The sequence below is a fragment of the Anoplopoma fimbria genome, chromosome 17 (genome assembly GCF_027596085.1).
Source record: "Anoplopoma fimbria isolate UVic2021 breed Golden Eagle Sablefish chromosome 17, Afim_UVic_2022, whole genome shotgun sequence".
Lineage (NCBI taxonomy): Eukaryota > Metazoa > Chordata > Actinopteri > Perciformes > Anoplopomatidae > Anoplopoma > Anoplopoma fimbria.
In genome coordinates, this window is record NC_072465.1 from 17,036,601 (window position 1) to 17,052,821 (window position 16,221).

Genomic DNA, 16,221 nt, shown 5'->3' on the forward strand with positions numbered 1-16,221 from the left:
AAGTGTAAGACGAGGTGTCCATTATGTGTCAGTACATGAATTATGGGGCGGCTGTTGCTGAGAAGTGTATGTTTGCATGGGTAAATGAGGTGCAAATTGTAGAACACTTTGGATAAAAGCTGCTATTTATATGCAGCCACTAAATGTCTATTTTTCTTAGTCGATAACAGCTTAACCAAATAAGTTTTTCTACTTTTTCCCCTTAATTAAATGCTAAATAAATTATGATTGATTATATATATTTTGCACAATCCTCAATGGTGAAATGTGTATGGATTATGTGGAAAGTGCTTCTGGTCAAAGTGTAAAACTGAATTGATACTTCACCGACTGCTTAGCCAGGTAAAAAAAACAGACAGTTTTTAATACACAGAAGTCCTGTTTTCTATAGTTTATTCTATTGAGTGTCTTGTTTGTAGGACACTATCAAGCAGCATTCTATTATAAGTTTGTTAATTTTATGTTTGAGTAGACAAATAACCATTTTATAACCATAACCATATTCATAACTTTAGGGATTCAGTTTGTGTTTTACAAAGATGTATGCCACCGTGCATTTATTATTTGGATGCAAAATATAGTTTTGAATGTCAAGTTTCATTTGAAAGATGATTTTAGTTTTTAATTTGTTTTCTGTATTTAGTTTAAATTTCAATGAAAATTGAGTATAAAAACTTCAAAACACCAAACCATAGTGTGTTAGATTTGTTATTTGCCTTCTCTTACATAAACATCTTACTTTGCATAAATATAAAATATGGTTTAGGGAATGTCTGTCTCCATATTTTCTCCATTCAGTGAAAGCCCCCACAGTGAGCCAGGAACTCTTGACGAGGTAGACAATGGCACCGGACCCAACACTAGCGATGAAGGTGAGTCCCCTGCAAAGATTGCAGCCGTACATGTAAGAGCTGAAGAAACTCAGAAGACTCACGTTGGATTTTGTCACATTTCTTTGTGTTGTACTTTGTGTTGCAGAGTTGGAGCAGATTGAGGCCATTGCAAAGTTTGACTATGTGGGCCGAAGTCCGAGAGAGCTTTCCTTCAAGAAGGGAGCCTCTCTGTTACTCTACCTGCGAGCCTCCAATGACTGGTGGGAGGGCCGACATAACGGTGTGGATGGGCTGATTCCACATCAGTACATTGTGGTACAAGACATGTGAGTGAGCAGCATTTGTTCTGTGAAGCCCACAATGAGACTTTTGTTATAGCAAACAGATTTTAGTATAAAACAGCATCACAAAGGTGACCTAGTGAAGAAGTCGGTACCCTGGTTCTGTTGCAGGACAACAGCTACTTTGGGCTTGGTCATTATTTATGTCGCTCTATTTTCCCAAAATGCATGTTTCTATTCTTACCATCCTCTGGAGCCGTGTTGTGTTTCCAAAAAGCCCTCATCAAGCATCAGTGTGAATTAAATCCTCCTGTTTTCCTGTGTGTTTTTCTTGTTTTCTTGACACAACTAGTTGCAATAAAAAACAAAACAAATAGCCCCCAATCAGCAATAACCTGTGGAGCTGTGGGAAGGACAAGCACTTAGGTCACTTGTCAAGGACAGCCTTAAATATCTGCTCTGGCCTCTTGCCTGATAACCACTCCTTCATCACAGGGCTGGTAACAACATTAAAGCAAAATTAAGAAGAGTGATGTATGTGCTGCCAACACTGGCTTCAAGGGACTGGTACCTGATTAATTCTGTCTGTAAAATAAAAATGAGGCCCACTGTGCTGGTGACATTTTTGTGTTGTTTTGTGGCAAGCATGTAATTGTTAAGGATTCTTATTTGCTGTTTGAATGATTCGACTTTCCAGTTCAATTTGTCAAATTAAAAGCCAATATCAACATTTCCCGAGGGCAGAAGCCATTAATCCAGATCAATCTCTTCTGTCTGTCCGTATCAGGGATGATGCATTCTCGGATAGCATTCAGAGGACCGATAGTGCGTCCAGCAGTGGACCCCACCACGATGAAAGAGCCTCGTCCAGAAACGACCGCCGGTCTCCATGTGAACACACACCGGAACGCCAATTTGGAGCAGCACTGGGAAGGTGAGATAAAACACCGCGGGAACACATTATACAGAGAGTGAGAACATAATGTAGACATAAGTAGTATTTGCTTTTTTATGAACCAAAAAAAGATCCATCTTTGCATTTTAAATTCCTTTGCAAGCATTCTGAGTCAGAAGATTCAAACTAATAAAGTATCAAATTGTGATTTATTTTATTTTTTTTCTTAGGGTGAGGGTGCGATCAGATGGAGCTGCAGGTCCGCGCCACAGGAACGGCGCTGACAGTCACAGCCCCAACAGAGCTCCAGACCAGCCCCCTAGGGTTATGCCTCGGCCCTGCAGCCCACACAAAATAGCAGTTAGCCGGGGCCAAACAGACAGTCCGGAGAAACGACGTCTCGCCGCATTTGGCAGTGCTGGCTGCATCAACCACCCCGACAGAAGGGCCTTCGTGGACAGCCTCTCTCAACGATCGTCACCCAGCACCACTCGGCACGCAAGTTTAGGAGATCACAAAACCCTTGAGGCTGAAGCACTCGCTGAGGTGAGTGTTTATACTGATATATACTTTGATACTTATATATAGGAATATTTATGCACTACCCTTCTTTTGGTTGATCGAGACCTTATACTTTGATGGATCAGTATTGTATGTAGATCTCTATTGAAAAGAAAACACCATCATTTGCTGCCTTTTCTAGCCTAATATTTAATATTTGATTTGTAACGAATTCTATCAACTTTTTAAAGGGATATTGATTTTAAATAAAAGGGAGATGAGATTATTTCTATTCCTGAAAACGTGCTGAGGAGGTTGCAGTGTTTTCTGTTTTTTTTAGCCTCCACCAATCAGAGGGTTAGACTAAAAGAATGAATGTAGCTTTAGAGGCAAAATATTGGGCAAAGCAAGTAAGCTAATCACTTGCTGCTGCTCCTAAACATTACTGCTCTTTATCTGGAGCTCTTTACAGTCTGGATTCTGGGGCCTGGAGGGTAATAGGACACTATTTAGATAACTAAGAGAGTGCATAAATTAAACTGGAACTTTGAAAATGCATCCTCAGTGGGACTTCGTTTTAGTTACTGGTTGCCTGATTCATTGAAATTAATTTCAAAATGTAAATATATTATTTTCCTTCTGCTCAGGACATAGAGAAAACAATGAATACAGCTCTCCATGAGTTGCGTGAGCTGGAGCGGCAGAATGTAGCCAAACATGCACCCGATGTTGTTTTGGACACATTGGAGCCCCTCAAACACCCTGGTGGAGCCCAGGATCCGCCTTGCAGTCCTCTCCACACCATGGTGATCAGGGATCCAGATGCAGTACAGCGACGTAGCAGCAGCAGCTCCTCCTCCGAGACCATGACCACTTTTAAACCTGCTATATCAGCACGTAGACCGAGTGCACCTCTAAGGCCCCCGCCTGTCAGACCTGTCCGGCCTGCTCCTGTGATTGGACAGGGCCAAGGACCACACCGCTCCAGCAGCTCTAGTTCCTCTGGTCTGGGCAGCCCAGGCATCACACCCACTGACAGGGGCTTTCCCAAACCACCCTCCCCATCACCATCCACCTCCTCCTCATCCTCAGACAAACAAGGTAACATGTAGCTCCAGTCGGTCACAAGTCAAGTGGTTGAAGAATACTGTGGGTACCAAGCGATTGTGATTACCATCATGCCCCTGCACCTCTCTTTGACAGCAAAACAAACATTTGACACCTGGTATGTATAATCTTGTAAAGTGTAGGATAGCTACTTCTGGTTTCTGACAACTTCCCTCCGACACATAAACTTGTTGGTAAACAAGTCGATGAACTGCATTACAATATTTCACAGAAATAGGATATAATTCTACTAGAATGATTTAATAGAATGCTACCGTGCTAAACAGCCATGCTGGATAAAAAAAGGGATGCACTGGAAAATGCTTCTGTTTACTGAAATCTGACAATGAAAACCTCATGTTATGAAGTTACAAAAATGCTGTGAGCCTGGATTTGTGTCTGGTTTTATGTTCCATTATGAAGGAGCACTTATGGTTATATTACACCACTAATTATCTAGACATCCAGTCTGCTGGTTGATGTAGTCTATTAAAACTAAACAAACTCATTTCCTTAAAGAGCCTGTCACATAGTGTCACTTTATATACCAACCAGCAAGTTTTAGGTTTCCAGCAACTGGCAGATACGGTGGCTGTGTCTGAAATAACTCTCAATTTACTATGTCGAGCACTATATTAACTGACCGCCAATTTATTTCAGTGTATGAATTTGCGTGGGAAATTTACATCGACTGTATTTAGTGCCCTTAAAAAAATCTAATAATGGAATGAAAGAAATTAATGTGCATGCCATGTTAAGTCTTTTCTGCCAACAGTTCCACAATGCAATGCATCACTTTTTATAGATGCGAAAAATTGTTAGTGATGACGCAAACTGATTCATAAGTGTTGGACATATTTAATGTTTAATATGTAGTAAACTGTTCTGTTTCATGGGAATGTGTGAGCGAAGATGATTTTAGACACAGCCATGGATTGGATGAAGATGTAGTTCTTCTAATGGTCAGTTGATGCTGGCTCCAAGGAAATTACATCCGTATTTGAGCCACTATTTAAAAAAAATTGGAATGGAAGTGTATATATAAACAAACTTCGTCAGGCAGCAGGGCTACACCCCAGCACTCCACACCAATCCAACCCGAGGATACTGAGTACGAAGGGCTAAAAGCAACTCTTAGACAACACCAACTGTCACTGGGATTGGCAAATTTAACTACAAACGGCTTTAGCAGAATAAGTTCAAAATACTTAATTATACAAAAATCTTGCACATACAGTTATGGCTTTAAAGTATATTGAAATAATCTCCCAACATCTCTCTTGAAATGCTCAATTGTTATTTTTTCCGCAAGACTAAGCTGTTCTGAAGAAACAGTCTAGGTAAGCTCCTTTTTTTATCAGATACAAGTGGTGCTGCTGCCGTTTGGCCACCAAGGGACCAGTCTTACCAGCAGGAGCAGTGGTAGCATCACTGGCCAATAGCCTCGGTACGGGTCAGGTTTACTGGTAGCAGTCCAGCTACACAGTCAGCAACAACCTGAGACTCTGCACCTTTTTGTTGCATTTTCTCAGCAGTGGACCATAAACGATACAATCTCTTTGTGACTGATATTTAATAATAATTTCTGCATGCAAGCTCTTCCTAAATGTACTTTTTAGGAGAAAAAAATCTGCCAAAACTATATTTTCATTTATCTCACAACGGGTCAGTGGACGACAGAAGTAGACCAGGCTTCAAGGCTACTCAGTTACAAAGAGAACATTGACAACTATCGTGGACTTTATAGACATGCCACCCTTATAACTAATACACAGAAATAAAAAATAAAATCAGCAAAATGTTCTTATAAAAATAGTAATCTCTCTATATAAAAAGATTAGATGTGTTACCTCAATAAAAGTGAAATGTTCTCCTTCAATTCAAGTGAATAATGCACTTAGAAACACAACAGAGAACTGCGCTGCATTTGTAGGTTCTGTGTGTTCATTTTGATGAAGTTGTACTAGAAACATGATATAGCACATCATTATCATCGAAGCTTGCATAATGTCTAGATTGCACATGGTCAGTTCAGGCTGTGTGGGTGTTTAGATGAATTTGTTTACCGTTGATGTTTTTTGTCTGTCTTAAAAGGATAATCAATATATCACTGTAAAAGGTACATTGGATTGAATATATACATACAGTTACAGGATACTTGTATAAATAACATTGTATGATAGGAACAGGATATATTATCATGTCTAGTCTGTAGATTTTTGTTACTCTTATCCTTGCACAGACATTAACAAATCAATAAATCAGTGAAACTTCACAGAAACTTCTTGTTTTATTGTCTTGTGACGTTGAATAAAAAGTGTTGAATGGAGATGACTGAAGATGAACAGTGGACAGTGATGGTTAAGGTAGTGCACTATATTCATATCAATAGACCTTGTTACACTGAACAACTGTGGTGAAAATGTGCATGCAGAGCACAACTCATTCATACGTGCACTGAATAGAGTGGTTTTGCATTGCCATCTACTGGGCAGTACAGATTTTATGTTCTTCCTATTCAAAGACCTTTGGGTATCACTTACAGCTTTTACGTTTGCTTAAGCATATTTTTGAAAATAGGGGTAATTTTTCAAGAAACTACACACAATGCACACAACCAAACACATAGAACACATCAGATATTTGCAAAATGAAACACTTCACTCAAAACTATACAATCATTTATTTTTAAAAATATATATATTTCACTGTATGGCACACACATGGTTCATACAATCTGGATCTGTTTGAACCAGTTACACACTACTGTGCTCAATCCTAACACTTTAAAAAATTTATTTTCTACAGATTTAGTCTGGGTAAGATTTTTTCCAGATGAATGTTCGAGTGAGGTACCTAATTATAGGTAGATTATATCTCTTCACAGCGTTAATAGTATCAATACATCCATGCATCTCCGATGGTTGCAATTTGCACTGAAAATCAGATAAGAACATATTTTAAACAGAAGATTGTACATAAACACAGCAAAAGTATCTGTGCAAACAAAGAACACATGAATAACGTTTTTTTTTTCTATTGCTATTAAACATTTTTGAACAAGCCTCACGCTGCCATGTTGAATTCCATGTTGTAAACAGGTCGTCACCTTTGGTCTTTTTATAGTGCTTACATGCTGATTGATGAGTTGACAATCAAGCAATCAGGTGTTTGGCCATGTGGAAAGTGTATTATCTGATTGGATGTGCTGACAGTCTGCCAAAAGCATACATTTACATTAAGTAACATACTCAAGTACGCTTTTAATGTACTTTTACTTCATTTGTAGTATTATATATTTTTTGTTTCAGGGGGAAATTTTTACCCAAACTTAATTTATCTCACAGATTTATTCACTAGTTACTTTGCAGATGAGATTTGCATACAAAAATTTGTTCAACACACAAAATGCAATGCATTTTGAAAAAGTTAAAATGGAATAATTAATGATAACTACAACATAAAAAAATGGCATCATCTTAGTGCATCAATAATAATATTCCTATGTGTTAAGTGTAACCATATCACTGTGAAAGTGGCCGTTCTGCATAATGAGAACTTTCACTTTTGACAAGTATATTAAGCTCAATACTAATGCACTTTTACTTCAGTGAAACATTTGAATGCTTAACCTTTACTTGTGATAGCGTATGTTAAGACTTTTACTTGAGTAAAGGATCTTATCACTGTATTCTACACAACGCAGTATACTATATCTTTTGAATTTTCTTACAAAAAGATATGCAATTACCACTTGTACCCTGTGGATGGGGGCATTGTCATCCTCAAACAATGAACATGAGAGAAATTATTGACCATGAAATGAGAATGACAACTTTATCTACGGACAGCATGGAACATGGCCAATACTAGCTGACATGATTTCATTCACAAGGGTTATGCTTGTCAGATTATACACATCCCATCCATTTATACGTTAGTATAGAATAATTTGTTTATGAAAAGTCTATTTTTAACAGTACTTGTACACAACAGGTGCAAAAGTTAACATTAGGCCTACATATTAACATTATTCATACAGTAAAAACATTGAAAAAGGCCGTACATATTGTTAAGAATTTTTAAAGTGTACCAAATCATTCAATTATTACACTGCTAGTGTAATATACATTTTTATGAAGACTAAAATAGCTTGAACCTTTCAGTCACAGGGTAGGGGATGTAATCACTTTGGCAATTTAAAAGCCTCCAGGCTCCTGTTTTATAATAAATACATATTTTGATGTTCATGCACCATCTCCAGAGTGTTTTTTTCTGCACTTTTTTGCCTTTGGAGTAATGCATAATATATTTTTGTTATGACCATCATCATCAAAAACATGGTCGTGTTTTGTTCTTCCTCAGGAATGGGTATCTGAACAAATAAAGCTCTTTTGAGTATTTGTGCCTATGCTAATAACTCTGTCCCTTTAAACAAGTTCATGCTTGTATGCCATTTTTGAATCTTTAATGCTTGTGAGAAATACCTACGACCCTCCACCCTCAGCCCCACCGCAAACTCAGAAACACATGTTTTGATCATTTCAATTGGATAACTTGCAGGTCAATGCCCTGAGAGAAATTCTGAGCTGAAAGAACTGATGCTGGTTGATTATTACAGATAATTTACAGATAAAATACATGGTTTGGATTAAAGCAAAAATAATATATCAATTAGAGATAAATGTGAATAAATAAAACAGACACACATGGTTTTCACTGCATGGTTTTGTTTTCCCTTTCCTGTCTAAAGGTAATTCTGTTTCTATTTCTTCAATGGTCAGCACTCAGAGCCAGATTTAACTAATTTAGGTGTGTTTATTGAGATTAACGTGGGAATATAATCAGATTATAAACTTTCCCGAGGCCTGAATGGCTGCTAAGAGGGAACGGACCACCCGTGGACTAACACCCATCTTTCCGGTTGTGGTTTACTAGTTCAAAAAGCCTTGTCATTGATGCTGTGAGGTAATAAGTAAGGCCACCAAAGTCGCAGTTAACACAAGATTTAACTGTTGAGTTAATAGAGAATATGGACTGGCTGGTTTATTCAGGCACCTCTTGATATGTTATAGTCCTTGTCCTGTAAAGCAGTCAACAGTCCTTCAGAGGGCTTCCTGATACTGTATGTAATGCAGAACTCAAGTACAACACAATTATCAATAGAAATACACTGGAAACAAGGTTTGAATTTGTCTATGCTTATAGTTTCCAATATACTGTATTTTAAAGGTTCTCTATATGGATTTGAGAGAATATCTATCGCCTCCCCACTGCTCTCAACATGGCAACAGCTTTGACGGGTTAGGGTAAGGGTTAACAGTAATAACAGCACGGAAAGCGCGGACCGAGCTTAAAGTCAATTTTGGGATGATTTTTAGAGCTTTTTCGCTGAAGCAGGAGAGTTTAGTTGCACGCCAAGGAAATCAAAACAATGACCTCAAGGTTGCTAAAAGAAATGAGGGAGACTGCAGATTGAGATGATAAATTATCCGCGGGTTCTTCACAATGAGCGATCCAGTTCACGTACAAGTAGTCAAGTGATCCATTGAGAATAGAAAATACAGATAACATCTGCTTTAATGAAAAGCACGGTTTACTTGGGGCCTCCCCATCACACCGTATATGTACGTGTGTTGTGAGTGATTCAACTCCTCAGTTTAATCTTGTGACCCTCAGGTTGGAAATCGCTGTCCTAGAGTACTGAGAATTAGTTTCTCTTTAGCGTGTGATGAAGAGAAATCACCCTCTATATTTAGCCATGCAATTTGTAAACCCTGCTAATGCAGACTTATTTGCTCCATTTACAATAAATCTGTTTGTGGTTTAATCAGGTGTGTTTGTGTGTTAGACAGACATTGGTGTGTGTTTGTTGTTGCATTTGTAAGTAGCTGCTTGCTTGATGTATTGGACTGTTTTAAATCAGTCAGGAAATTGTACGATTAAACCCTTTGTGGTTATTTAGGATGCAAACAGACTTGTGCACATTACTATGAGTTTTTGGTCGTAATATTCAATAATATGTTTTTCAATAGAAAACATCTGAGGGGAAATTGGTTTATTACTCTTTAATAGCAATGCTATGAGGTGTATATAATTAACTTAATGTTGGAAAAGAAAATACATAAGTGTTTATCTTGTGTTTTACTATGAAAATACATAGGTGATACCAGATGTTTTTTAGTATATGTTTTTCATTATTTGAAACATCTGACTGAAACATGACTCAAGGATAGCTTAAACTAAACAAACAATTTTCCTGTACAATAATAAGTTACAGGAATAGAAATTATGATGCTTTTTTTTTTCTTCATATTTTTATTATAATTGAGAAGTCATATAAAGTAAATAACCAGCACTGCATCCAATGTTTTGTAAGAAAATGAAACTATTCATATTACATGGCTCCAGGTGGAATTACTTATTACCATCCAGTTGGTTCACTTGCTGGTGCAAATAACCCAAAGTCATCTCAGTGTCATAAATGTGATTAACTCCATGTGTCTGTTTGATCAGTGCTTTTTTAACAAGTTCAACCTGACAGGAAAAAGCAATTCACACACCCGAGTTAACAGTAATTGAAACGATTAAGCTTCTCTCCAAACTATAAGCAATAAAATCCAACTCTTGAGTGCAATTTGAAGGTATTGTAAACAATGTGGAACAATGAAACAGACAATTCTCCAGTCACTTAATGCAATTTGTCATTGTTTTTTTATCCAGTATGCTTGACTTTCTTGAATGCACTGTACCAATCCTGTTCTCTAACCCCTCCACATACCATCTTCCACACCATTAGGTTTCCTTAGAGTGTATAGTTTAACTGAGCTGAACTAATTGATGACCACAACCATGTAATATGACTCATAACAAACTTTTCCATTTCCTCTAGTCACACTGTTACACTTCATCTACCTTAAAGTCAAACATCAAACCCCAACATTAGCAGTGTGGATCTTTTTTGCACTGTTTATGTCGGCTGTATATTAGGATATGACATATAGGACATCAACGCAAGGCAAGAAACAACAGATCCAGCATGTTTTAATTACACAATATTTAGGTACAAATGGCCCTTGTTTCTTGTTCATTCTTCACATTGACTAGTTAGAAAGATTAGGTAACTTTGGAAAAGATGCTAAATGAAATTGGAATGCAAACTTTGCAGAGAGAATATATTTCCATCTCACTTTGAAAGGAGCAATGAAGCAGAAAAACACAAGGTGCAGATTTTTTCTGTTTCACCAAGTCTCACCTGTTTCTGATTTGACACTCAGGATATTGTCCAATTTACATAGGAAATTGCTATATTCTCTATTCCCTATATTCCTTCAAGGCTGTATTTTATACTGTATGGGTGGTCAGATAGCATTATGTCTGTTCATGGTAAGGAACAGCTGTTAACATTTATTTTGTTACCTTGTCTTTGTGCTCTTCAGGTACATTCCCTACAGTGTCTTGCCTGAACACTGTATGTTTCCTGCTATGTCTGTTCTCCCTAACTAGATGACTTGATCCGCTTTAACACAAAGCTGCTGCCAGTGCTGCTCTCATCTGTTGTCTGTTTAACTTAATAATACAACATTAAAAAATGAAAGGTTGATGGATTGGAAAAAGTCAAAAGGACTCTTAGAAGTAATGATTTAATTAAACAAGCAGCTTTGAAGGACATTTCAGCCAGACAGAGACAAGATGCAAAAGAAGATCCAGCTGACACAGTTTAGCAGAACGAACAAACAAAAGCTCCATCCTGAGTTACTTTCAGAAAGGATTTACTTAGTGAGAAAACCGTCAGACATTAAAGTTAAATGTGTATTATTAGGATGCAGATGTGTCGTATTGAAACAGATATTTCAGCTTAATCTCATCACCTTTAGGTTTGGCAAGTATTAAAAATACTCTTCTTAGTTCCTTTGTCGTGGTAATATTGAGCTTTTTTTAATTAAATTAACATTTCTTGTTAAAAAGTATTTTTGGGCCAGTAAAATGTCCAAAACATTATTTACATATTAGGCTAAATATAAGGAAGCAGATGTGGAAAAGTCCAGTACAGCAGCATTCATATCCCCTTGATATGAGCCAGCTTTTAACAAGTTGAAAGGAAAAGTTAGTTTGAGAAATATACTTATTCACTTTTCTTTCCAAGAGTTAGATCAAAATAATCTCATCTTGTATGGAGCTATAGCCTGAAGGCAGTTAGGCTAGTTTAGCATAACGACTAAAAACAGTATGAAACAGCCTGCCTCCGCCTACCCACACATCTAAAGCTCACTAATCCACTTGCTGTATCTCATTTGTTTAGTACGTCTGTGTTGCCAAACAACCTCACATTGAAGGCAAAACTAAAAGACTTCACTACGTCCTGCTTTTCTGAGGAAATAGTTCCAGCACATGCTCCATAAATCCACAAATTGTTGTATTTACATTTCTGTTTATGTATTGATTAAACGGGGTATGCATGAATTAATGAGCTTTAAAATGTCTTGATATTGTATTTTTTTGAGAGACCGGCCCGCTGTTTCCACCTGATTCAAGTCTTCACGCTAGCTAGGCTAACAGCTAACATGTTCTCAAAAAGAAGAATGGTATATTACCCAACATTTTTAACAACAAATGATTCTGTCATGAGCTGTATATCATTTCAGTGGGAAATACAAATATTTTTCCCAATAAAAATTGCAGGAAGAAATGGATGTAGCTTTAACCACAGCAGCCACTGCTCCAGGATTCCAGTTTGTGTTTCCATTTTTCCACTTTCATTTACCATAAAAGGTAGAGCTTTTTTGGCAAATGGTAAAAGAGTGCTTTTTTCTGGTTTCATCCCGGCGTCAGACAAGTGTTTAAGTGGTGCTTTGACTTCAAATTAGCTGGAGCAGAGGGGTACATTTTGTGAAAGCAGAATGTACTCTTCAGACGAATTATAGAGAAGATGCACTCTCTTCTGAACATTGAGACTTGTGCAAACAGCTTGGGGGGTGGCAGCAGTTGGCTTATATTTGCCAAAGGTGAATTTTAAAGGGAAATGCAGGGTCAGTGGTGGTAAAATCCTTTTCTAATAACACAATAAAATAATAATCACTATGAGGACAGCTGGAAGCTCAGATAGCTAAGACAGAAAAAAGAAGATTTGCTCTCATGAGTGTTACTTCTGAACCACCTGCAACCAAGAAGAGCATGTGATAAAAAATCTTTGCAGAGCATAGAACTACTACTAGAAGTTTTGAGTTAAAAATATTGCGCTTGCTTGTGTGTGTGAATATTGTGCAAACAAGTTGGAAATGAAATGAGCCCTGACATGCAATCTCTTGTTCCTCCAGACCCCGCGGTGCGAGAAGTGCAAACATCCAGGTGTCTGTTTCCAATCAGAGGGACATGGTGTGTTGATTCATCCCCCTCCCATCTGCTCCATGGCTATGCTATTACCAGCAACAACTGTAAGGTGCTGAGGTAACTGTTGGGAGCTGTAGGGGTCTGATCAACTAAATCTCTCAGAAGACAGGAATTTTGACCCAAGAGGAAGAGGGAGAGAAATAATAATTAATGACCGGAGGCAGACGTCAAAGTGCTAAAATACTCCTGGCAGGTCACAGTAATTAATAACTCATTCAGTGAGTCTTAGGATTCATCACTGGTGGAACTAATGTGCTTATGAAAAATTGCAGGATATCTCTACCCTGGAGGTGAGAGGGATAGATTTGGATACCATTTGGATATCAAGCTACTGTTGAACTGACCATTGACTTGTGCTCTGTATGTAAGCAAGCAATTTCTATGGAGCAACGTCGATACTTCAAAATATATAAGTACTGCACTAATACATATTTTATATACTAAACCTGCAACAACTGATTTCTTGGCGGCAGTGGAAGCTTCGAACACAACATTGACATCTTTACAATTGATACTGTGAACTTGTTAGCAAGTTGCTTGTTTACACATCCATCAGTTACAGAGCAAGATTTTCAATCATTTAGAGTTGTGTTCCTGGCAGATGTTAAACCTTGTTCCTGGCAGATGTAAAACCAGTATTCACTCTCTTTTAGCTCCGTTGTTTGTCTCTACCAACTAATTACCATTATCATTTCCAGTCACAGCAGGCTGTTTTCAGTAGAAAAGCCCTGATGAATCACATGCAAGCACTGATACTCTGAGGCAAAGGTCATGTGTCTCTTTAAAGGATTTAATGTGATACTTCCTTTCTGATCTCTTCAGGGACTCGCTGTTATCTCAGAAGACAACATTGGGTCAGGGCTAGGATTCAGTCTCCATTTCAACATGCATGCAACCATATTCACTGTTAGCATAGACAGGTATTATCTCGCCGCACTCTAAAACATATAACTTGAATTTCTGTCCTTAAAGTATAATGGCCAGTAGGTCTGTTATGTAAATAGCCACAAGCCACACAAAATTAGATTCTGATATGGATACTTTCTAAAATAAATAGCTAGAAGCCTTGTTACTACTACATTGCACTGCTGAGAACTTCTCCATTATCAATTTCATGGATATTATCTGTCTCTGTTTAATATGAGATACAGATGTGGGATCTTTTTCCCATATTTGATGTTTGTTATACATGATTGTTTATTTGCTAAGCCTCTTCTCTTCCTGTGGACAAGAAGTGGGCAGCCACAGTGGACAATGGCATCAAGCTGTATGAGTCTCATGGTTATAAAGCACTGAGGGATGAAAGAATGTGCTTAAACAACCACACGCTACAAATTGTTTACAATCCTTTCAGAACTTGTCTAAGAATACATACAGAAAATAACATTCTCAGATGTTGATTACATGTTGCTCCTTCATGCTTAAGGATTTATTAACTAGCTTCTCAAATCAACTTAATGCAAGAAACTGCAATTTGCTGTGAACACAATTTGCTGATCAGTTGGTTGCTCAGACCACCATTTTGGTATCGACTGAATTATCTCATCAACTATTAAAATGATTGCCATTGCATTAGGTAAAGACATTCATGGGGCCCTGAGGATGAATTCTAATGACTTGGGTCGGCATTTAAATGTGCCTTTGTGACCAAATACCTGCAAAACTGTTGACATTCCGATTTACCTCAGATTTACTTTATGTTTAGTGCTAATCAAGGCTATAGAACAAATGCTGGGACAGGGTCTTGAGCTATGTGGTATGGCACAGGGGCAGTGTAATTGGAGCAGTAAGGTTGAAGCGTTACATCCGACGCTGCTGGAAATAAAAGGACGGTGTCGGCTCAGGTGCTATTTGAGTGCGCTGACAAGTTTTTTGGGTGCGCTGGAATGGATGATGGCCGATATACAACAGAAAGTTTTCAGACAGTAAATATTTGTTTATGGTCTTTTATTATAGATCTTTTCAATAATTGTAGAATTGTAATTCTCACCCATTGAGTAGGCTACTATGACAACCTACCTGCAGATGCTTATTGAAAAAATGAATCATCCTGACATGTAAAAACAGTGTAGCCTTTCTAGTAGAATGTTTACCAATCTCTCGAAGATTTAATTGCAATTATAAGGTCCATCGTAGTGTCCCTTTAAACATTCACATTGGATATTACTCTATTGCATTAATTAATCCCTAAAATCCAAGATTATAAACTAACACTGTCTCTCTCTCACACACACACACACACACACACACACACACACACACACACACACTCGCACTACAACTCAACAAAATACTGTCCTATAAAATAATTAAGCTCATAGACTATATAATAAACTGGACTGACTCACTGCTCCACATTTTGGTTTGTGGATCGTTTTCGAGTATCAGCTGATTAGGCTCAACTGACCAGAGGTTAATGTCACGTTGCCGAAGTAATATTAGTTATGTTTGCTCCGGAGTACCAGTACATGAACACAGTATCAGACTGATACCTGACTGATACCTGACTCTGGTATCGTTGCATCCCTACACGAGAGGATGGAGCTAGTACAACCAAATGCTACTTACAATTTTAGTTGACCAAAACTGTTACAATTAATTATCATTAACTGAAAACACACTGTGAAAGGGTTAAAGTTGTAAGACGAGAATGCAGACAACACCATAGCAGCAACCTGTCGATTACAAAGTAGCCAGGTCCTAAAGCATACCCTATTTTATCATCTATTTTAATCTTATTTGGACCATAATTTACTAAATGAACATCATGCTGTATTGAAAAGGTAAACTTCTTTTTGCAACCAGAGGATTTGCCACCTGTTGGCCATTTGAAGTAATGCAAGTGTTAAGCACTTCCGCATTGACCTCAATTTTCAGAATTGAAGGTTGCAGCCTTTTAAAACAAAACAAGCCTGAGTTGACGTTGTGTATCATTTCTGTGTGCAAAGCAAGCAGAAATAAAATATTGCACATGCAGCAGTTTATTACTCACGGCCTCTTAGACCAGTTGGACTAGCTGGGTGATGAACTGGTGAATTAAACGATAAGGGGACTGATGTTCGGAGATCCCGGCTCCTGCCTCCAACAACCGGCTGTAGTGATAGCTGAAGCCCGGACCTTCTATGCTCCCAAAAACATGTCTCCTGGTCCTATGCTTTAATGATAATATACACATGTTTCTTTTAGTAAATTTCTTTGTCCAAAAGTATCCTTA

General features: G+C 37.9%; 1 protein-coding gene across 2 annotated transcripts in view; it reads left to right on the top strand.

The window, feature by feature from the left end:
* The window catches only part of LOC129106476 (SLIT-ROBO Rho GTPase-activating protein 3-like), a 31,664-nt gene extending 25,786 nt beyond the window's left edge, over positions 1 to 5,878 (top strand). For both annotated transcript variants that reach the window (XM_054617888.1, XM_054617889.1), the window contains exons 18-22: positions 799 to 872; positions 979 to 1,159; positions 1,902 to 2,048; positions 2,240 to 2,555; positions 3,158 to 5,878. In XM_054617888.1, the coding sequence (XP_054473863.1) occupies positions 799 to 872; positions 979 to 1,159; positions 1,902 to 2,048; positions 2,240 to 2,555; positions 3,158 to 3,622 (1,183 nt within the window). In that variant the 3' untranslated portion in view covers positions 3,623 to 5,878. The remainder of the gene's footprint in view (positions 1 to 798; positions 873 to 978; positions 1,160 to 1,901; positions 2,049 to 2,239; positions 2,556 to 3,157) is intronic.
* Positions 5,879 to 16,221: the final 10,343 nt, after the last annotated feature.